Below are 25,123 nucleotides of genomic sequence, written 5' to 3'. Positions count from 1 at the left end.
GTATAAAGTATTTCCATCTATTTGATATCTAACAGCAACAAAAAGTATTTATAACACTTCTCCTTTGAGGGATCTTATGAAAATAAATCTAAAGTATACTAATTCTGATACAGAAAGATGACAATGGCCTGATTTTGAATATTCCCCAAAACTTTCCCCTCCAAAACATACAATGAACAGGAAAGCAATAAAACCACACATTATCCATGTTTGCAGCACTACTAGGAGACAAAAAAATAAATACCATGACCTTCAAATGACTTGTTCCATCAGAGTTCCCACTGCTTATCACTTCAGGCTTGTGAATGTAGACAACTAGAGAGGGGAGCTTAAGAGACTCCACAAAAAAGCAGAGGGGTACAGAGGGCTTAGATGAAGCACAGACAAAATTACATCCAAAAAGAGAAAACCCAATGCTAAGAGACAAATACTTAACACACGTTGAGACTTGGTGGTTCATAGGAAAAGAGACCAAAAGTAAGCAGGACCAGAAGTGGCAACCTGAGAGAAGCATTGCTTTTGGAATAAAATCGAATACACTTAAAAAGATGGTAAGCCTTAAGAGATGTGGCAGTAAGTAAAAAAAGAAAATAAGGTAAAATTACGAATCCTATAGAAATGAGAGAAACAACACATGCCAAACCCTCCCCTCGTTTCACCACTACCACCATCATCTGATAGAAGAGAACATTTGTGAAACCTGTCCATGAAATAAAAAAGAAGAGAAAAAGTAGACCATATCCATACAAAACTATTACCAAAAAAAAGGGCAAAAAATGCAAATAACCAAAATCCATTCACAAAGCTGAATAAAACTGTAATATTCCAAACTAAATTACATTGCCTCGCACAAGCATTTGGGGATATGAAAACCCTTAATAAAATTAAAACACCTTTAATCAGAAATATAGAAACTAAGAACAGAAGTGGATCAAAATAACCAGGTTAAATAAAATGAAATTCTATTGAACTCAGGAAAAAAATTAGAAAACAAGAAAATCATATCAGAAATTAATTCTAAATTATAAGATGCCCAAGATAATAGACTTGAATGGAAAAGTTAATAAATAGCATTGAAACAAAGCAGGATTTAAGAGATGAAGTAAAGAAATACAAGTTCAGAGAAAAAGTGGTTTAAATAGAAGATAAGCATAAGAGAACCAACATAATTATAATCAGTCACCAAAAAAGAAAATCAAAACAATGGAACAGAGTTCATATTTAAAACTGTAATCTAAAAAAACTTCCTGGAAAAAAAAAAAAGAAGACCTAAATATACACACTAAAATGGCCTATGAGTAACTGAGAAAAAACTTACCCAGTATGAGCAACTCAGGAATATATCCTACTAAAATTATTGGACTTTAAAGATAAAAGTTGAGTCCTTCAAGTAAAAAGATGAAATGACACAACGTCAAGAAAATTGGAATGACGTCAGACTTCTCTCAATAACATATAAACAAGACAACAGCAGAGCAGCATTTTCAAAGAAAGAAAATGCAAACCAAAGACATTATCTCCAACCAATCTATAAAAATACAATTCTGAACATGTTAACCTATGGAACAATGTATACATGTGCCCTTCCTAAGGAATCTACTTGAGCAGAGATCAGCAAACTTTCTATATGAAAGAACAGAGAGTAAAATTTTAGGCTTTCAGGTCATAAATCTCTGTTGAATTAGTCAATTCTGTAGTAGCGCAGAAGCAACTATAAACAATAAATAAATGAATGAGCATGGCTATGTTTCAGTAAAACTTTATGGGCACTAAAAGTAATTTCAAGTAATTTTCATATATCATAAAATGTTATTTTTCTTATCTTTTATCCCAAACATCTAGAAATGTAAAATCCTCGCTTAACTTTCGGGCCACACGAAAAGTCAGTAAGCCAAATCTGACCCACAAACTGCAGTTTACCAACCCCTAGAGGATAAGGTTCATCTGACCAAGAGGTGACTGGAGAAACTTCAGAAAATGGACAGATGGTGAACATTTTATATATTTAATTGTAGAGCTAAGAATAAATCCCGGGTGAGGACACAAATAGAAAAATGTAAACATTATATAATCTCATGATCAGAAAAACTACAACTAAAAAGAGAAGGAACGAGAAAGTAACATAAGATCTTCAATTATTATACAGGTAATAGGAGGGAGTCAAAGATACCACTAAAACTGAGACGAGATATAAAAAGTTATCTAAGGGGATACAAGGAAACTAAGGGCACTATAAAAATTAATACAGAGGTAACCACTAGAAAAGCACTAAATTAGAATGTACAAATCAATTTTTCTTCCTTCATATACATAGTAAACTAAAGAAATCTAGACTCATCCATAATTACTAAAAATATAGGTGTAAATTTAGTAAAAGCGTAAATTTAGAATACAGAATACCACAGAAGGTACAAAATCCAGGAGCACAAAAAAATCTGGCAAATTTAACAACACACAAATTTAAAATTTCAGTAAGATAAATGACAGCATAAATCAAGTTAAAAAGGCAGAAAATAGATCTTATAAACTTAAACATATACTTAACTTATGGTCCAGCTATCTTACTCCCAGGTTACCCAATAGAAATGAAACAAATGCCCACACCAAGAATTGTACTTGAATGCTTCCAGCAGCTTTATTTAAAAGCTTGAAACAATCCAAATGTTCATTAACTGATGAATAGATAATAAATTGTGGTACATCCATACAATGGCATACTACTCAGCAATAAAAAGGAACAAACTGTTGACGCATGAGAGGATCTCAAAGGCATTATGCTAAGTAAAAAAAGTCAGACAGAAAATATTACATACTATATAATTACATTTATGTGACATTCTGAACAATGCAAAACTATAGGGACAGAGGTCAGATCAGAGACTGCTAGGAGCTGGGGGTAAGGGGACAGGAAACTGATCGCAAAGAGACTCTAGAGAATTTTAGGGGATAATGTAAATGTTTTATGTCCTGATTGTGGTAGTGGTTACTGAACTATATATGTTTGCAAAACCTCATGAAACTGTATATTTAAAAGGACAGATTTTATTGTATATAAATTATACCTCAATAAATGTGACTTAAAAATAAAAGAATTTAAAAGCCAAGTAAAAGAAAAAATATTTGTAAGGTATATAACATAGTTGTAAGAAAAAGACAATAGAAAAATGAGTAAAAGAAACAGGCAATACACAGAAGAAATTAAACACACAATTAAAATATAAAAAGATGTTGACAATACTGGTAATAAGAGAAATGCTAATTAAAATAATCAGATTATATTAATAATGTAAAATATATTTGACTAACAGGTTGTCAAAAGTAAAAAGACTAAATAAAGTTTGGGGACAGGTGTGGAAAAAGAACATTCTCCTATCCTTTCAATGGCAATATAAATTTGCACAGCAATTCAAGAACAACATTTGGCAAAAATCTAACAAAATTTTAAATGCATATACTGTTCAATTCAGAAAATCTGACTCTAAATCTAGACTTAGGCATTCCTGAATATAAATGCTGGTGTATATTAAAACAAAGATGTGTATCTATTCCAATATTTGTTGATCAGTGAAAAATTGGAAAGAACATAATTGTCTAGAAAAAGGGGATGGGTTAAATATATGATATATTCCACAAAGGAATACATACAGTAATTAAGTATGGCAAGAGAGTTATATGTATCAACACAGAATTATTCCTATGATATACTGTTAAGTTAAAAACAAGTTACAAAAAAGAATATACAGTAGGATCCCATCTATATACACATACGCACCCCTCCTAAACGTATAAATACATGTACATGTGTGCATGTTTGTAAATACCTTAAAAAAGATCTGTAAGGACATACACTAAAGTGTGTTTAGTTTAACAATGGAAGTACAATGAGGCAGAAAGGAAACTATAATTTTTATTTATGTTTTCTGTATTATTTGAATTTTTTAAAAGATAAGTTTTATTGCATTGCTTACCTAAACAAACATTTTTTAATGCTATTGTGTTTCAAAGACAATATATGTATATAAATTCTCATCATGTAAGATTACAGCAAGCTGATGTTAAAAATAAACCCTGATAGTTATATCTACGATTAAATCTTAGATCAATTCTGTCTATGATTTAGCCCTTTTGATCCCAACACTTCAACAAATGTTTGTTGAAAGTGTCTCTACCCCAGGTAGTATAACAGACAGAGGAGGCATAAAGTATATGAGACTTGGACTTTGTTCTGGAGATGGGGATCAAAGACACACAAATATAAATAAATCATTGCAATTCAGTAAATGAAAATAGAGGCATACACAGAAAAAGAATAGAGAAAAAGAAGATTGTTAGTGGGTTTTGTTTCCTCTCCAGGTTTATTCTAAGTGACTCAAGGTTACAAGCTGGCCTGGTTTTTGATATCAGCTTCTAAGATACAAGAAAACTCTCGGTTAGGTGAACTTAGCCTCTATTTTGGTTCTAGTTGATCAAAGTTATATTACTCTGATCTTTACTTGTTAGAATTTACTCATCACAACAAAGACCTTCATCCTATCAGCAAGGATGACAGCAAAATAAACAGCCAAAGACCTTGTTCTTATTATCCAGAAAGATGGCAAAGTAGCAATGCAAGAGTATTCTACATTCATCATTCCAAAATAAGCAAAGACAAACAACATTAAGAACAATTGAAAATTTTCATTTCAATAGCAATGGGAAAATTATTTTAAAAATCGGGTCAGTTGAAAGGTTTCAGTTAAAAAGTTTCTATAAAAGGTTTCTGCAGGTTCTGCAGGATTCTGCACTCCTGGTTGTAGTACATTTGGTATAATTCTTTCCTAAAGCAATTTGGCAAAATGTACTAAGAACCTTTAAAAGTCCACTTTAAAAATTTAATCGACTTTATTTTTAGAGCAGTTTGTTTAAAGAAAAACTGAGCAGAAAATAGCAGAGTTCACATATACCACTTCTTCCCCCATCCCACAGCGTTTTCCCTATTATTAACATTTTATATTAGTGTGGTATATCTATTTCAAGTGAAGAGTCAATGTTTATACATTGTTATTAACTAAAGTCCATAATTTACAGTAGAGTTCTCTTTATTGTACATTTGGGGGGTTTTAACAAATGTATAATAACATCTATATATCATTACCAACATCATACAGGATGGTCTAACTGCCCTAAAAATCCCCTATGCTCCATCTATTCATCCTTCCATCCTTCCTACCACCTTCCCCCAGCCCCTGGCAACCACTGATCTTACTATGTCCATAGTGTTGCCTTTTCCAGAATGTCATATTGCTGGAATCAGAGTATTTAGCCTTTCACAATGGCTTCTTTCACTTTGCAAAATGCATGTAAAGCCCAGACATGTGTTTTTGTGGTTTGGTAGCTCATTTCTTTTTATTGCTGAATAACAATCCATTATATTGGTATACCAAAGTTTTTTTATCCATTCACCTATTGATTCTAAGTTTTGGCAAACATGAATAAAGTTACTATAAACATTCTCGTGCATTATTTTTGTGTGGACGTTAGTTTTCAGTTCACTTGGGTAAACATCTAGAAGCACGACTGCGGGATTTTATAGTTTGAGTACACTTACTTCTGTAAGAAACTGCCAAACTGTCTTCCAAAGTAGCTGTACCATTTTGCATTCTCACCAGTAATAAATAAAAATTCCTGTTGCTCCACACCCACACCAGCATTTGGATTCTGGCCATTCTAATAGGTGTGAAGTGGTATCTCATTGTTGTCTGAATTTGCAATTCCCTAATGAAATATGATGTGGAGCATCTTTTCAAGGGTTTATTGGCCATTTATGTATCTTCTTGCTAAGTGTCTGTTTTAGATCTTTTGCCCATTTTTTAAATTGGCTTGTTCATTTTCTTATCGTTGAGTTTTAAGAGTTCTTTATATATTTTGGATACCAGTTCTTTATCAGATACAAAAACTTTCACCTAGTCTGTGGCTTGTCTTTTTATTCTCTGAAAGGTTCATGTTTCTGAATCCAGTAATTCCACTTCTGAGAACCTTATCCTAAGGAAATAATCCCACGTAAGCAAAAGTGATTTACACATAAAGATGCTTACAGCAACATTGCTTATCATTAAAGAGTGCTTTGTGATGGTGATATAGACTAGTAGGCTTTAAATACTTGAAAGTAGTTTAGTGAAGAGTTTCCCAAAAATTAACAGACAAGTTATTATGGGTCCACAGAAACATCAGAAAAGGAGAGAATGTGGTGAGCTCTTTTATAGAACTACATGTATGGAATTTAACCCATTTCCCATTTAGAAAAAAAAAGTGCAGCTCACTGCCAGCATTCATTTAACGTCATGTGTAGGATGCTATGTTTTCTAGGATTTGACACTTTCAGTGATCGAGAATTACTATATTTTGTAAATAGAAATACCACTACTAAAAACAGAATGATATAAAGAGAATGATGCCATTTGTTTCCAAAGAGTGATGTGAAAATAATAATAAAAGTGAGATATTTCATGGCAAACTTTGGGGGTAAGGTTAGGACTATAATCTGCAAGTTATCTGCAAACCGCAAGTGCCATCAGCAAGTAATCTCAGGGCAAATGGGAAATGGGTTAAAGGACTGTTCTTTATTCTGAGATTATCCTACTTTCTTGAAATTAAAATGTCTTTTACTTTATAAAATGATAGGAGATGGCAGGTATTTTTTGGTTGCTGTTCATGTGCCCTTTTAAAAATTAAAATCGAACTTACCTGGCCAAATAAAATTTTGAAAACCCTAAGTTTTCTGAAATTGTACTGGCCCACAAAATCCCAAAGTTTGGGAAACTTAAGATTAAGAGCCTTTAAAACTCTGAAGAACTGGGAAAACTCTGATCTTGACCCTTCGCCATTTCTCCCCATTAGTCTCCCAAAGTAAAAATGAGAAGAAATTAACAACTTCTTCCTTATCCCTACTTCTGGCATTCTTTCTTGAATTCTCTAGCACAATAAAAACTATAATTAATGGAGATGACTGGGAAATATGGAATATAACCAAATATCAAATTTTAAAATTCCATCAGTGATTAGCTTTGAAATCTTGGGAAACCATTTTAACCACACTATATCAGAGGCTCCTCAATATGTTTTTCCTTGTGCATAATAATAATCATAATAATAGTAATACCTATAACCTATACTTAAAGCCCATCACTTCCCGAGATAGGCACAATAATGTTGAGGCCAGCAAAAACATGAACAGCACTTTCGACTCTACAGAAGACACAGTCTACCTAACTTCAAGATACTATGTACATTTACACAAAAATTTAGGCATGTTATATGTACAAAGAGAAACATCAATTATTATGTCTGTCTCAGCCCAGAGCACAGAACCAATACTATTATTTGAGAAATAAATTTCAGCTTAAAATAACAAGGTTGCCTAAAAATGTAACAGGAAAGTAAAAAGCCCTCAAACTCATTAGTAATTAGGAAAAGTAAATTAAGACTACAATGTGATACTATAATTTACCCACCAGATTGGCTTAAATTAAAAAGACAGACAATACCAAATCTTCCAAGAATGTGAAGTAATGGGAACGCTCATATACTGCTGGAGAGCTTACAAATTGTTATAACTACTTTAGAAAACAGTCTTACATTATATACTATGACTAAAGAACTATACCCTGGAACTCAGAAATTCTGTATATGTTCCAGATACATACCCCATAGAATGCATATGTTCCAGATACATACCCCAAAGAATGAGGAATACTGTACACGATCAGTGTACACAATCAGTGTACAGTATACCAAAACATACAAATAAGAATGTTCACAGAATTGTTTAGAATAGCCTCAAATTGGAAACAATCTACATATCCATATACAGCACAATGAAAAAAGACAATATGGATTATTGAACACTATTAAGGTCAATGGACAAACTACTGCTACAAACATAATGCCGAGTGAAAGCAGTTATTCAACAAAAGATACAGTATGACTCCATTTATGTAAAGCTTAAAAACAGATAAAATTATTCAATATGATTTGAATTATAAGCTAAAGTGGAAATCAAGGAAATCATTATCACAAAACACAGAGAGAGGTGATCAAGAGAGGTGAGAGGACTCTGATCCTGAAGAGACAAGTGGGAGGCCTCTGAGAAATGGCAATGTCTTATTTCTTGACCTAAGCAGCGGTTACACAGGTGTTCACTTTACAGTTATTTTTTAAGCTGTGTAAATACTTTATATAATCTTTTGTATAAAAATATTATATCTCACAAAAAAATTGTAAGGGGCTACCTCCTGAGGTGATAGATGTCCTATCACATGATATGTTTAACCAGAGCTAAAGGTTCACATATCAGAGCTGTTATAGCAGGAATTCAAGTACTGGTCAGGAATTTTAAGTACATGGCCAACAGAATCCTATGAATCCAGATATTTTATGGCTCTATTTTCATACCTTGTAACGATGATTCTTATGAACACTATTCTGGAAGCAGTCCATACAAAGTACACATGTTGGATCAATTGCACAGTCCCTGAAAAAGATTAAAAATTAGATTCCAAAATTTACTATTCCCACTGATGCTTAAGGTATGACTTTAATAATATGAATGATTTTCCTGAATGGTACACAAACTGAATATAAAAATGCTTCAAAAACTGAATTCCAAATAATTTTAGCCTCATTTTAGCCATATTTGAATGTATAAATTTGGGTTTTTGGTTTTGTTTCTTAAATTGTCCTCATTACTTTGAGCTTACATATGGTTTCAAACTGTTGTTACAATTAAAAATTCATTTTGTGAAAAATGACCAACTTTTTTTATATCTACCATCATCTTACCCTATTACATTTATAAATATATCCTATAAATACTGATCGTTCACTGGTAAATAAAGCTTGGATAAAGACAAAATTCATTAATGTAGCATCATAAGGGCACGGATTTCTATTTATTTGATATATTAATATGTTCTAAGCACCTAGAACAGTGTCTGGCAAATGGTAAGTATTCAACAAATAGTGAATGAATGAAATGCAATCTCTTTTAATCTCTTCACTAATAACAACCTTCAAAATGTACTATTTTATCGATCATTTTCAGGGAAACATTAAGAATAATATACAGTAAGTGTGGAATTGCGAAGTTTAAGAAATGAATTTTAAAAGGCTAATAGGAAATATAGATTGCCTAAAGTACATAAGATCTACTGACCTACTTAGTAGGATTTCTAAATATCAGAAGTATTGACACTTTGAATGAAATGGTTATCTGATGGGCATAGAGAAGACTGTCCTGTGCATTGTAGAATGTTTAAGCAGCAATCCTGGCCTCTACCCAATAGATGCCAGTACCATTCTCTCAGTTGTGACAATTAAAAATGTCTCTATGACACGTTTGGAAAAATGAGGTCTACAAATGTCTACTATGCTTTACTTGAAACTGATTAAGCTTTCATTTATCACCTAAGCTGATAAATGAAACTTACTATGCTCTATATCAAAATTGTGCCCAAAGATGGCTTTTTCCTAAGAATAGGATAGAGGCAGTATGTCCTAAAGAAATATTAACTATACATCAACCAGTAAAACCTAGAATTATAGTGAAGCAAAAAACAATTCTTTGTATTTATAAAGTCTGAAAATTAACACTCTTAACCTAAGCTACCTCTAATAAAAGAGGAAAACTAAAAGTGCTGCTAGGATCTAAAAGTTGAACATTTCAGGCAGAAGTAGGGAGTAAAAAGCTTTCTGTGCTATCATGATGTTTTAAGGCAACTGCTTTCACAAAGGACAAAAAGCCTAAAATTTCCCTATCATTGGTTTCTTCTATCCAACAAAATTCCAGCTGTCTCCACAGGTCCATAATCCTTTGGCACCAAATCTCACTTGGTGGCAAAAAATGACCTGAAATGACATGAGATTATAGATCTTACTTATACATTTGCTGTGAATATTCACAGATTTCTTACAGAAATGCTGCGTTTGATTTTACGATTGTGCCTTGCTCTGCTGGGGAAGCATTCAGAATTCTGAAATATATCTGGCCCTAAGGGTTTCAAATTAAGAGTATGAGACTACGTAATAAACAAGGCAAAAATCTGTCACATATACTTTTGGAGAATAGGAAGAAAAAGTGAGAGAATTGGTTAAGTCATGTTCAGAAACAAGCTATATTGGCAAAAACATACTTATAAGTGCATAATAAAAGGAAGTTAATTAAGTAGGATTAAATATACTATAAACAGTAATAAACCAATGAAATAGGTACAAAGTACCAAGACTGTAATCATAACCAATCACATAAATTTCTAATTCTTACCTACAAGAATATGTTGTCTCTCCACTTTTGAAAACTTTTCCACAGAGTTGAAATGCTCCACTATGTTTTAATTTCTCTAAACAAATATCTGGATCTTCTCCAAATAAGTACCATTCCAGTGGAGTGAATACTGACGTTTGTATACTCTCCTCCTGCTTTTCCAAGTCTGGGTCCATTTCAGCAAAATAAATTTCTGGCACCCATTGTGCCAAATGGTGCAAGAAAGTAACATAAAAATCAACTTGCTGATCCCACCACTGGAAAAAAAAAAATGAATAGACTTTGTTACAAGCTCCTTCTTAAAAATTTATGGGCACTCGTAAAGGCACAATTCTGTAATTTTAGAGAAAGTGATTTACAATATATTCTTATTTTATCCTTCACCAATACAAAAGCAAAGTGGGTAATTTTTTTTTTTAAAAAAGCCTTGGAAATAATGGCTGCTGACACATACCACAGGTATCTAGAAAAAGAAGACCAGCTATGGTGGATGAGAATTACCTTTCCCTTCTGGAATGGCCAAGTCTTACAGTGTAAAGGTGACTTCATTATCAGTCAGAGGCTGTCCAAAGAATTCCCTATACTCTTAAGTTTAATTGTCTTAAGGAATCAAAGCATTTAAGCAGAGACCAAAATGAATGAGTGACAAAGAGCTTTTAGAATACAAAAAGAAAAAAAAAATGGATAAATTAAACCTCATCAAAAGTAAAACCTTCTGCTCTTCAAAAAAAACTGTTACAGATGGCTTATTTGCCATGCTTATTTGCACATGAAAACATGCTCAACATTATCAGTCTTGAAGGAAATGCAAATTAAAATGGCAGTAAGATAACCATACGCAACCTATTAGAATGTAGGTAAAAAAATAAAAAATGAAAATAAAAAACTGATATCAATAAGGATGCAGAAAACTGGAAAAGGAAAGTGCTAGTAGGAATTCAAAATGGTAGAGCCACTTTATAAGAATTTAGCAGTTTCTTATAAAGTTAAACTTACCATATGACCCAGCAATCAAACTCTTAGGTATCTACCAAAGAAATGAAAATTTATGTTCACACAAAAACTTGTACATGAATAATACAGCAATTTTATGCACAATCACCAAAAACTGGAAATGGTGAATTATAAACTATGGTACATCCGAACCAGGAATACTACTCAGCCATAAAAGGAATGAATTATCAATACATAAGGCATCAAAATGCATCAAAAGAAGTCAAGCACAAAAGGCTATGTACTGCCTCTTAGCAGTTAGAACCATGTTCATGTTGAAAGCATCTATGTGAATAGAGCAAAACCCATCTTCTGTGCCAAATATCTGATTCTCAAGCTAAGTGGGTTTAACAGACATTATCTGCAAACTTCAGTAACATCGCCATTCCACTCTTATCTTCAATCAAATAAGACAGCTTTACAAGTATCAAAAAATGCCCCATTTAAATAAACATTTGGGGATTACTCACTGGCAATCTGGGCTTAAATGTGAGGTCTGATTACCCCAAACCATCCAACAAGCCAAACATTTTTAATGTCACTTATAAAAGCAGGCTTAAATGAACAGAAGCAGGGAAAACAAGAAGATGGAGGGCATAACTCTCTACTATCAAACCAACACTGGCAATTTAGTTGCAGTTAACATCTTTACAATTAAATTAATATGGTTCATTTGAAATGGGTTGACTTTCTGGTTTTATTAGTATTTCATACGTTTTAAAGTTACATTTATAGCAAGTTTTATATTTTTACACATTTAAATAGTCTAAAATTTAAAAAAAAATTAAAGCTTTGTACTATATGATTCCATTTATATAATATTCAGGAAAGGGCAAAACTTACTATAGAGATGGAGGACAACACAGTGGTTGCCAGAGGTTGACTATAAAGTGGCAGTGATGGAATTTTTCAAAGCAATGAAACTATTCTGTATCTGTATTGTGGTGATGGTTACACAACTGTTGGCAATTGTCAAAACTCATAGAACTGTACAATAAAAAGTTATTTACTTTACGTAAATTTTTAAAGTAAATTTTAAAAGGACATAATTTAAAAGATGAAAAGGAGAGCTACAGATTGAGAGGAAATATTTGCAATAATAGACTGAATACTTCCCCCCAAAGATGTGAACAAGGCAAGGATGTCTATTCTTTCCTATTCAATATTGTGCTGGAGATTTTAGCTAGTATAATAAGACAAGAAGAAAATAATAAAAGGCATGACAACTGAAAAGGAAGAATTAAAACTGTCTCTATTCACAAAAAATATGATTACCTTCTTAGAAAATCATAAGGAATTAATTTAAAAACACACATATAAGAATTGCAAGTGAATTGAGCAAGCTTACTAGATCAATATATAAAAATCGACTGTATTTCTATATACTGGCAACAAACAATCGGAAAATGAAATTTAAAAAAAAGCGTTAATAATAGCATCAAAAAACAAAATATTTGGGCATTAATTTAATAAAATTAATAAAATATGTGTAACATCTCTACACTGAAAATACAAAACACTGAAAGAAATTTCTAAAACATCTTAGTAAATGATGTGCTACATCATGTTCATTGATTATAATGTTTAATAATGTTAAGATGTCTATATTTCTCAAATATTATCTACGGAATCTACATAAACTCAACAAGTTTTTTATAGAAACTGATAAGCTGATTCTAAAGTGAATATGGAAATATAAAGGACTTAGAAGAGGCTTCCACTACCTGATTTCAGGACTTATTGTAAAACTATACTAATTGAGACAGGGTGGTATTAACATTAAGATAGATATATTTATCAATGAAACAGAAGAGAGTGTAAAAATGAATCCACATATGTATAGTCAAGTGATTTTTGAAAAGGAAAACAATTCAAAGACAGTATTTTCAAAAAATGATAAAAGAGTAATTAGATATCCTTATTTAAAAAAGTGAACTTCAACTCATATGTCACACCATACACAAAAATTAATTTGAAATGAATCATAGACTTAAATATAAAAGCTAAAACTCTGAAACTTCTGAACAAAAACATAGAAAATTCTTAACATCCTTGAAGAAGGCCAAGATTTCTTAGACAGGGCACAAAAAGCACTAACCATGGGAAAAAAATGGATAAAATGAACTTAATCAAAATTAAAACCTTTTGATCTTCAAAATAAATGAGTAACTGATATCCAATTCTGCTACTCATTATGCATTTTTCAAAATTTCATATAACCAAATAATGAAGATGAATTTTGAAATGGACATGTTAAAATGAACATGCCTCCGCTTTTTGAATCTAGCTATACCTTCTATGAAATTACAAAGAAATGGAGGCAACTAAGATGTATACTTATCATACACTAACCCAACTTACCAATAGGGCAAAGGGTACCAACCCACAAATTATATAGCTAAGGCACTGGCTCTTTTGGCACAGGAACAACCTGTCCCAAGCTAGGAGACTGACTGCAGGTCAATGGAAAGTGTTACCTAGGCAAAAAATTATCAAGAGAATGAAGGAACTCTAGCAAAAGTAATAGGGATAGAAAATCAGAACTCTTTGGTTTATAATAACAAAGGCTAGATGTTTATAAAATCATTAAAAGTTTTGAAAAGTTTTGATAGCTTTCCAATCTATACATATACTTGTTCACTATATCTTACAGTAAATTAGGAGGTACCCTCCTTGAAGTGTTAAAAACAATATTCAGAGCAAAGAAAAGGAATTAGAATTCTGTTTAGCTATGATAAGCTCAAAAAACTTGTCCAGGGAGTTTTATAAACTGACTTGTATAAGAGTTTACATAATTAAGTTAGAATTAAGAATTTACATAAAGTTCCATAACAGGTAACTTTAAGGAAAGTTACAAATATTTGTTTATATATAAGACTTTCTGACTTGCTCTCCTGAAGTTCAATAAGTTCAACTTAATAAAACTTTATGTAAAATATTACGTTAAAATTAGGCATTATTGTAGAATTAAATTGGATTGTTTTCTCTGAAGGTAATTTTGAGTTATTAAAATTTTAAATTTATATATCCTTTGACCCAGAAATTCCCACTTCTAGGAATTTATTCGTCAGATAGATAAATGTATAAAAAGAAATATATACAAGTATTTTATTTGCACATGAAAACGTGCTCAACACCATTAGTCATTAGGGAAATGAAAATTAAAGTGACAGTGACATAACCCTATGCAACCTATTAGAATGTAGATAATTTTTTATAATAGCAATTATTTATAATAGTAAAAGACTGCAAACAACCTAAATGTTCCGCAAGAGTTGACTAAATCATGGTACATAAATTCAATACAGCCATTATAAAAAAGGAGAGAGCACAAATCTGTATGTACTGATACATGACATTCTTCAAGTTATATTGTTAATAAAGAAAAGGCAAAGAATAATGAGTATAGTGTACTCCCATTTAGAAAAACAGGAGGAAGAGAAAGGGATATATCTGTAAATATTTCCATTTGAATAGAAAATCTCTGAAAGGATTCAAATAAAATGTTAATAGTGGGAAAAGCCCTGGAAAGAACTTATTTTTCGCTGTATACCCTTTTTTACTATGTCTATATGTAACTGTATGTATGTGTATAGACAAAACTTTATGTAAAATGTGTTAAAATTTATCTATCTATATATGAATAGATGGATATGGACTCTATTGAAAATCATTTTAAAGTTTTCCAATCTATACATTTAAAGTACTAAGTTATTCATAGCAGCAAAAAAATGAATGTCCATCAATAAGGAAATAGTTTTAAAAAGTGTGGAATCTATCATCATTTAGCGATACCTGAAGCCCAACTATGCAGATATGTATTCCAGTGTATTCACTATAATGTCACTTGTAACCATGAAAAAATAAAGTTGACCTAAATGTCAATCAATAAAGGTACATCTACATCATTCCATGCAGTTAGAATGTCATAAAATACTATAGATTGGAAAAATTAAGTTTTAAAATTTTCATTTTTGTAAAGAAGAAAACTAAATTATGTATATTTTTAAAATTTCTACACATCTGAATTTCCTAATTCAACATATGTACATCTAAACATATGCTCTCCTAAGTGGAAAATAAGGGTCTGGAAGAAGCATCAAACTGTTAACAGTTGGTTACATGGAAAGGAGGAGCTGGGGGGAAGGTCTAGGAATGTCCCTATTTTATTTGAAAAAATATTATACTGTTTGACTTAGACAAACAACATAACAAGTGTCAACATTTTTGTAATTAAGGGGAAAAGAACTCTTTAAAAAATTGTTAAGATATAGTGTACCCAATTAAAATGATACAAATATCTCAAAGTATCTCCCTGAAGATACTTATTAACTACAAAGGGAAAAGATAGTAATTATAAAATAGAGAAACCCTACTAATACCATGTTAATGAAGTGATTTAAATAAATATCACCACAGTAAAAAGAAATATTGATATCAAGAATCCTTTAATATGATGCACTGAGAAAAATATGGTACCATTTCTTTGTGTGTACTACTCTTGCCAAAAATGTATAACTTCATTCCAATCAAGAGAAAACATCAAACCCAAATTGAGGAACATTGTACAAAATAACTGCTCAACACTCTTCAAGTGTCAAAGTCATCAAAAACAAGGAAAGACCATGACACTGTTAAAAACTGGAAAGGACTAAAGAGAATTGATGCATTGTTACAGACTGGAAGAGACAAAGGAGAAATAACTAAATGCAGTGTGGGACTGTAACAGAAAGAAGACATTAGTAGGAAAACTGGTAGAATTAAAATAAGAACTGTAGTTTAGTTAGTATCAATATTAATTTCCTGCCCCTAATAATTGCAGTATGGTTATGTAAGATGTTAACATTAGGGGATAGAGGCGTGAGGGATAAGAGAACTGTTTGCACTATTTTTGCAAGTTTTTTGTTAAGTCTATAATGTGTTCTAAATAAAAAGTTTAAAAAAACTGACATAGAAGATGCTTATTTACTAATATGGAAAGGCATTAATAACATACAGTTCAGTAAAGCAGTTTACAAAGCAGTATGTATAAAATCTCATTCTGGTTAAATAGTATACGTATTTACATGGGGAAAAAATCAAGAGGAATATATATCAAAATGTTAACAGTGGTGGGTAGAGAGATTTTAGCATATTTTCATGGAATATATTTGCTTATCTAATGTGAATAACATCCTTACAGTGATTTCATATTTTGGGGGTAACTTTTTTATTATACAATTAAAAATATTTTACTTAAATCTTTTTTTAAAAACTATGTCTTCCAGTATTCTAATTCCAACTTCTCTAGGGTACTCACAAACCAGTAACTTGTTTTCTCCACATATCTGGCAACAACTTTAACCAACAGATATATAATATCTAATGATCTATGGTATACCCAAGGTTCTTTTCTTCAAACAGCACTAAATGAAAAAAAAAAAAATCTGTATATTCAGTGCTATATAACAAACAAAAAACATTTCTGTTCTACCTAATTATGGAAGGCATAGAACTAGTTCTTTTCAGGAGAAACTTGAGAGTCAAAACCTAAGAAAGCCAAAAACCTAAGGGACCTTCTGGTTCAAGCCCCTCATTGTAGAGATGAGAAAACTGAATCACAGGAAAGAAGTAAATTGGCTTGCCCAAGATCCAATATGCAATTAGTATCAGAGTCAGGAACAGAACTTAGGTATCCTAACTCCTAGAGTTCAGTGCTCATACTATTTAACCAAATATAAACATATATTTCTTTCAAATTTACCCTTAAGATTTGTTCATTTTCACTTTATTACTAAAACAAAACATAAAACAAAGCTTTGCCTTATTTTTAATTTTTTCCTCCAGATGAAGCCTCTTAGCTAACAACTGCCTAACATTCCTGGATACTACTAAAAATTATATCTGTCATTACATGTGTGAAGAACTGATAGTTTAAAATGTTATCTTTATACTAGTTGGTTGATTTGGGCAGAATGTCTGGGTGTTAATAGCTTAAATGCCCTTTCCACTGATCTTACCAGTAGCTCTTTGTCCTTCCATCCCCACCCCACCTTGACTATTCCGCAAGGTCTATTTATTTAGCTCAAGGCTCACCTCCCTGAACATTGCACTGATCAGTCTAAGAAAATTTCTCTTCCCATAACATCAGTATGAAGGAGGTACTCATACAGTACCTATACTTCTGCCAGATAGTATTAGTTACCTTTAAATGTGTACATATAGTACATCTAGTACCTTCAACCAGATTGTCAGCTCCCTGAGGGAAGGACCTTTGCCTTCCACATTCCTGTATTCCCACAGGCCTAACACAAATACTTAACAATAGTCCTCAATCACTGATGAATGTTATAGAATTCCAGCCAGAGAAAACAAAGTAAATGTTGATGACATTAAGCTTTCTAAAACTTTGTTTATAGAATTTGTATAGGAGATAAAATACAATTATACTCTTTCACAAAATTATTCCTAGATGATTGCCACAACCACAAAAAAAATTTTTTTTTAATTAAAATTTCTCTTTTTTTTCAAGATAAGAAAAACCACACAGATACATTTTACTGGGTGACATGTTCAGGAACTGTTGGTGATTGAAGCAGGTTGCTTTTCTTCTGCTTGGTTGCTTTTCGTTTTCCTCAATTTGAGACAAGAATAAAATTAAGAATTTTTAGTATCAATATCCAGAAAAACAAAATACTTCTTTCCAGCATTTGGAGTTAAGAGAAGGCTTTCTTTATTGTTCTCTGAAAACAAGTTCTCACAGCATTTAAATTTCCAAACATTCCAAACATTCCCCTCATCCCCAGGGACTTGGATGCCTGTTTGGGAACATCATTCTGAAAAAGAAATTTACTTTAAGTATAGTGTATAATTCTCTTTCTAATTCTTCTGTTTTAAAAAGTGGTAACAAAATCTGGAAGCTCTAGAATTGGTCATAACAAGTACTGGATTAGTAATTGGAGCATCTTTAGGCACCAAGAAATCTTTAGGTTACCCCACAGGGAAATCCTATACATAATGCATCTGATAGTTAGCTCCCTAAGTCTGTCTGAACACTTCCTCTCAGCCAACTTCCATTCTTACAGCTCACAATTAAACCCAAAACTACTTTCCTGTAACTTTTATCCTATGCTGCCTGAAGTAATCCAATATAATTTACTCTGCTCTTTCACCCAAAATCCTTTCAAATAAATTAAGATAACCATTTTATCTCTCATTAGTCTCTTCATTCTGGAGCTAAACTGGAACATAGAAACTAAAGAAATTTGGCCATCCCTAAATGATATGGTATCCAGACCACTCCATCTGATTACTCTTTTATAGAACATATACAATATGCCTCCATACAGGGAAATAGAACTATTTATTACCTTCCTTATCCAGGGCACTAAATTGTTTTAAAAGATCACATTCTTTTTTTGGCAGCCATATCCCTTTATGACTTAGTGAGCTGTAAACAACTAAAACCTTTATATCAATCACACATAAGAGACCTAGTCCTATATACAAATGATTCTAGGTATAAGGCTTTACTTTCATCGCAATTGTTTTACCTTATTAGTTTCAATGCAATATTCAGCCTAAGATTTGTTTTGTCCTCTAATAAATTTGTTATCCCTGCCAGCCTTGTGTTTGTAAGTATGATAAGAAAGCCTACTATGTCTTCATGGCATTGATAAAATAGGCTGGGTCAAATATAGAGTCATGTGACAGACAAGGCCCCTCTCTTTTCTTTCCTGTTAAAATATATAAACATGTGTCAGAATTTGGCTTTGAAAACATCCTGTCCTTCCTAAATCATTCTCTTCCTTTTTCTCCTCTGACCATAGGTTCATGCTTCAATTTTCTAAACTTTCCTTGAAGTATTTGGATGAATGAAATCTGCTTTCCTAAACTCTGGGATACATATCTCTTTTTACTGTATTGAATATATATTTGCAAACAAACTAAAGTACTTTAGTTGCAGACAATTAAAATCCTTAGATCAATCCTTAGACTACAAGGCAGAGTATGTGTGTACAAAAAAAAAAAAAGGATAAATTAATACATTTTTCTTTCTGTGGCTAAAGTTATTTCTAGCTTTCCCATAAATACCAAAAGTTCAAAGGCATTTTCAAAGGTAGTCCAAAAAGACGTATTAAGTGGTTATAGCCCTACTCTTCCAAACAAGTCGAGTAAACTTTGTTCTGAAGAATGGCATTAAGTAAACTATTAGAAGGTGAATTACATTCAGGTGATTAACAGTAGACTCCATCTGGACAGGGCCTATGTCATTTCCGGATAGTAAGTAGGCACTTTGGTGAGTATAATAACTCTTCTGGAGTCTTTCAGTAACATTTATTTAGTACAGCATATTTCCATAAGCACTTAGCTTATTACAGTGGTGTAACTTAACATTAAAAAAAAAAAAAGGCTGTACCAAATGCTTTTAAAAACCAAACTCATCAAATAACTACAGTTTCTTCAACAGGAGGCACGTTAACTCAAAATACCTTAGAACACATAGGAGTTCATAATAAATCATCTGAGACTAAAGAGGTCTTAATATTTTGTCTTAAGCCATCTAAGACAATGGGTTAAAAACTTTAAAAAAACTTTCACAGAGCATAGCATACGATTAACACATTTAAAGAAATGGGTAAAATGATGGCAAGGGAAATCTGAGGTAACCCTCAAAGCCAGCACACATGAAGGATGTGCAGGATACTGCACAGGTTCATCCTATGTCATTGATTTGTATACATACCTAACTAGACACTCTCTGCATAGTACTGAGGACAAAAACCTCTTTACTTGCAGGACGATGTGTTACTAAACGTAAGCAGTCAGTCTCCAGCACCAATTCATCTACACTGTTACTACTCTTCCTTAGCTTCTTACAGATAGTGAGACAGAATCTGTCACTCTGATTTGCAGTTGTAAAACCTAACTTCATATCTGACACAACAGAATTTGGTAATGAAAACCAGAATTTTTCCTAGCTGCTTACAACAGAAATTGGGAGATGATGAGGAAAAAACAACAGGAACTAGGCCCTGCTATAATCTGGTGACAAAGCACTTTAGTTAGGACTCAAGAGACCTTGGTTTTCATCCTAGTTTTCTCACTCTCAGTGTGTCCTTACTACAAAAAGCTGTGCTCTGGTCTAAAATGATATAGATTCAAATTTCTAAAGAAAATCACCTCCACTGAAATTAGCACATAACTTCTCACTCCTTCCTCTTTATCTCAGTATTTTAGAGTTAACTATCAAAAAGATTATATTGCCTTTTAAAGATCCCCTACACATATGAGATTGTAGATATTTTCATTGTTTCTCCTTGATTTTCATGATTATTGTGCGAACAAAAAAATATTAAACTTTTAAAAAAACTAAAATCTCCCCATTTGGGTATAAGATAACTTTGGAGAGATATGGAAATGTTCTATGTGCTGATTTGGTGGTAGTTACACAGGTATATACATTTGTCAAAACTAATCAACCAAATGCTTAAAATGGATGATTCTTATTGTACATAAATTATACCTCAATGATGTTTTTAAAATCCTCCCTGTTCAATTTAAACTCTTTAGCCTTATTATCTCTTAACCTCCTCAATTCCTATTGCCTCCACCTCCACTTTACCTTAGCGGATGTCTCCTCATTTTCTTTCATTCATACATTCAATAAAAATTTTGAAGCAACATATTAAGTGCTAGAGATAAAGATGGGAACAGGAAACAGTTCATACCATCGAAGAGTTTACTGTCTAAAAGAAAAGACAGACAGCAATGCTAAGTATAGCCTAAGACATGCCACATAGGACAAAAGTATGAAAGGGGTACACAGGAACACACAAAGGCACATCTCACCTAGCTCTACCATCACAAACACCTGATGTGCCTCCATGTTCTAACATTCCAAAATTCCCCTTTCTGACCATAACATTCAGTCCTTCCACTTATGTCAACATCATAACCTTTAATACCTCAAATCCCACCAATTCCCTTGGCTTTTCTTATCTCCCTGTTCAGCCTGGACTCCAAGGTTAGCTGTTACCTTAATATGCTCCCTCATTCTCTCCTCTCTCGCTCTATCCAAATCCTCCCTCCCCCAATCACTACCAACCTTGCTAAAAGAAATCACTGATGTTGATCCTCAGTTATTCATTAAGAGTATGTAAATTGTCTGCTGTATCAGTGCATACTGGGATATATCAGTGACAAGTCTGATCCTTGCCTTCATGGAGCTTACATTCTGGTAGGAGAAAGACATTAAAATAAGTAAATAAAGACAATATAATAATCACATATTGTAATAAGTGCAGTAAAAGAAATAAACAGGATGCTTGCTCTGACAAAGAATACAAGAACCCTATCTCTTAAACAAGATAAATATCAAAAAAAAAAAAAGCAGAAGAAAACACTCTAGGAAAAACAAAACAGCAAACAAAGGCACAGGCCCTGAAGCAAGATAGAGTGTGGGATTGTTTTAGAAGATAACAGGTCAGGGTGGCTAAAACTGAATGAGGAGAAAGTAACAATACGTGAGGGGAGATGTAGAGGCCAGATCGGGCAGGGTAATGAATGACTTGTAATGAGTTTAGATTTTATTCCAAGTACAATGGGAAACCACTGAAGAATTTAGGCAGGAAATTGGCATTATGTGATTTGGTTTTAAAGATTACTATGGTTGCTATGAGGAGAATGAACTGGAAGAGGACAAAATGGAAGCAGAGACCAGTTAAGAAGCCACTGCAGTTGCCTAGGTAACAGATGGTGGCTAGGACTGGAGAAGTAGAGTGGAGACAGAGATTCGTTTGTGTTCAAGAGCTATTACGGAAGTGTCATCACTGAGACAGGGATAAAAAACTCTTGCTCTGCCTCTCTCTCTCCCCAAACCAGGTCTTTCCTCTTAGTATATGACACAACCACAGCCTTGAATGATTAAGCCAAAAAGTGGAGATCCAGATGTCATGTTTCTTCCCTTTTCATGCCTAATCCAAAAGCAAATCTTTTTGCTTCTACCATCCAGTGACCTCTCTAGTACAAGCCACCAACGATATGACTTGGGTTACTGCAGTAGCTTCCTAATTGCTCCCCCTGTTTGAAACACTTATCAGACATCCAAGTGGATATGTCAAGTAGGCAGTTGAATTTCTGATTCTGGAACTCAGAAGTGAAATGACCTAGACATATAAATTTGGGAACTGAACACAGACAGACGGTATTTAAAGCCACAGGACTGAACAAAATCACGTAGACAAAGGATGTTGACAGGAAAAAGAAAAGAGCTTTGTACCGTGCCAGGAGAAATCTTCTGAGATGGACTTTAGAAAATCCAGTCAAAGACAGAAGGTCAAAGTTCTGTCAGACCATTCCATATACTGTCTGATTCCCAATTTTTCTCAGTCCTCCTCTTCCTATACCAAATAAACTACCCTCTCCTAGAAACTACACCCTATGACACTGTACTACTCTCATATTCTATGGGCTTGGCTATTCCCTTTCTAGGACCTTCCCTGGTTCTTCCTCCATCTTCTGCCGCTGAAATTCAATCATTTGTCTCTCCTCCCTCCCTCCATGTGTGTGTGTCTCTCTCTGTATACACATACATACATACATATATATACACACACAGACACACACACACTCACTCTTTCTTCTTCAAAGATCTTATCCATTACTACAACCTCAACTGTCAACTCTATACTGAGAACTTCCAAATGCCTAGCTAAGTCTTATTCAAAGTGTGGCCCACAGACCAGGACTTCAGAATCAGCAGAGGATGCTTGTGAAAATGCAAATTCTTGGACCCCACCCCAGACCTACAAAATCAATTCCCCTAATTATTCTTAAGCAATGACTTTTATAAATGTCCAATAATTCATACGTATTATTTCACCCTACTTGCATGTTAGGTGACGTTAGGAATTTGAGAGCCTTCACAGTTGTTGATAGAAGTATGACAGAAAAATGACCTGGAGACTTAAAAGGAAGTTTGATTTAAGGATAGCAGAAACTATAACCAGGGACGAGACTCTAGTGAAGTTGGTAAGACTTCTTAAACCTCTGTAACTGTCCCATATTTATTATTTTTGTTTTCCTTGCCTCTCAATAGTGATTTAAAATACAAATCATTCAAATATTAAAGATTCTCTGAGTTTGTTTTGCTTAACAGCAAAGAAAAAGTAAACTGGAAAGCCAGCATCTTACTCCACTGTCAGGAAGTTGGTAGCTTAAAAAGAAGACGAAAGTAGGATGATATCTGGGGTCCTCAAGTAGATAGAGGAATCCAAGCCAAAAAAAAAGTGATCATGAGGCTAACAGTCACAGGTCTTCATCCACTTACATCACCCTATCTTGTATTAAAATTATTTGAGCACTTGTCTTATCTGTGTCACTGGACTGTGAGTTCCCTGAGGCTATTACACTTCTCTTAGCATCTATCTACTACTTTGCAAAACTGAAAGCCTTACCCAATGAAATTTATTATTTCTTGAAATGAAGAGTCTGCAACATAATTCTAGCTTGATTCCTATACCATTATCTCCAATCCCAAGTAAGTGATATCCAGATTGATGAGGTTCTACTGTACCACCTTGAGAGAATTAATATATCAAAGCTTTAAACAAACTCCATCCAACTCTGGCAATACAAAATTACAATAACACTTCTGCCCACAGCGCAGTTTTCTCCACTCCTTCAAAGATGTAAAAAGCACAAGCTACCATTAAGACCAGATGTTTCAGCTGCTTCTAAACTTTCCCTATCTTCTCATTTCTTATCTCAAATAGTGAAGTGAGGTTGCCTTACTATTTGGGGTAGACGGCTGCAAGCACTGCCCTAGCTGGTGGCCAAACCCTTATTCCAACTCCCTCTCCACCTGGTTTCTATCTCCCAGTCAGTCTCACCAGTCCCTGGGGCCAACTCATTTCTGGAGCTCACTCTGCTCTCTCATAAAACAATGCAAGGTTAAAATACTTCAAGAATGCTTTTATCAAAACTACAAACCAAAGGAACTCCAGAAAGAGGTGTATATCCTACACTCTTCTATATGCAAGAATAAAGATAAACTAATGAAACTCAACATCATGCAGTGATCAATATTTGAATATTTCCTATATATCTCCCCACTAAGATGCCCAGGGACATCCAGAATATTACCTAATGTTATCTACTTCTTATCCTCCTCAGCCAGCTTTCTCCCTGTAGCCAGACAATTGACTCCAATTTGCTATCTCTGTCTTCCTATTCTTTCAAAATGCAAGGACAACATACAGATTCCGATATTAATTAATGGTATCACTAACTTGAAATGTCTGGAAGTCTCTTCTTCACCTTTAAAAAGCAGCGACAGATGACAGGTTCCTCCACTGAGAATTAGGCCTGGGTTCTCAAGATACTAGAATGAAGGACATAATTCCCACACCCCATACCTTGACATGAGTTGACAGTGACAGCACACCCTGACACTATCAGGCTCCAGCCAGCTATGCAATACAACACTTGGTGCTGAGACCCGTACTCCCATCGTCAAGGGGGCGGTTAGCACTGCGTCTCTCGGAAAATGGCTCTTCCTCCAACCCCGCCTCAGCCCCCACACCAGACCATCTAACATCACCGGCTCTTTCTACTTCGGGATAGAGACATGCTTGAGCCCGTCACCACTAATAAATGACAAAATCATTATACTCCATAGACTTGGCCGGCAGGAATGTGGGTGATGACTAACTTTTTTATTTGGTGGCTTCCTTCCAGATCAATCCATACGACACCCCCTCCCTAGAGCCGCCATAAGGGGAAAAACCCCACATCCTACTGAGCGCGGCAGGGAGGGGCTAGGGGGTACAAAAGGAACTTGCCCAGAAGGAC

The 25,123-nt window shown here is 33.6% G+C and overlaps 1 protein-coding gene and 1 long non-coding RNA gene across 3 annotated transcripts in view; both read right to left on the bottom strand.

The window, feature by feature from the left end:
- The window catches only part of UBR1 (ubiquitin protein ligase E3 component n-recognin 1), a 103,488-nt gene that overhangs the window by 77,797 nt on the left and 568 nt on the right, over nt 1-25,123 (bottom strand). For both annotated transcript variants that reach the window (XM_039888354.1, XM_039888355.1), the window contains 2 exons: nt 10,298-10,554; nt 8,431-8,509 (listed from right to left, as the gene is read on the bottom strand). In XM_039888354.1, the coding sequence (XP_039744288.1) occupies nt 8,431-8,509; nt 10,298-10,554 (336 nt within the window). The remainder of the gene's footprint in view (nt 1-8,430; nt 8,510-10,297; nt 10,555-25,123) is intronic.
- On the bottom strand, nt 15,720-25,119 carry LOC120622738 (uncharacterized). Its single transcript, XR_005658533.1, has 2 exons — nt 21,378-25,119; nt 15,720-21,018 (listed from the first exon to the last, which is right to left on the bottom strand). It is a non-coding gene; the product is annotated as an uncharacterized LOC120622738 (long non-coding RNA).

Source organism: Pteropus medius, unplaced genomic scaffold, assembly GCF_902729225.1.
Source record: "Pteropus medius unplaced genomic scaffold, Ma_sr-lr_union100, whole genome shotgun sequence".
NCBI lineage: Eukaryota > Metazoa > Chordata > Mammalia > Chiroptera > Pteropodidae > Pteropus > Pteropus medius.
This window is presented reverse-complemented; position numbering and strand designations above follow the sequence as displayed.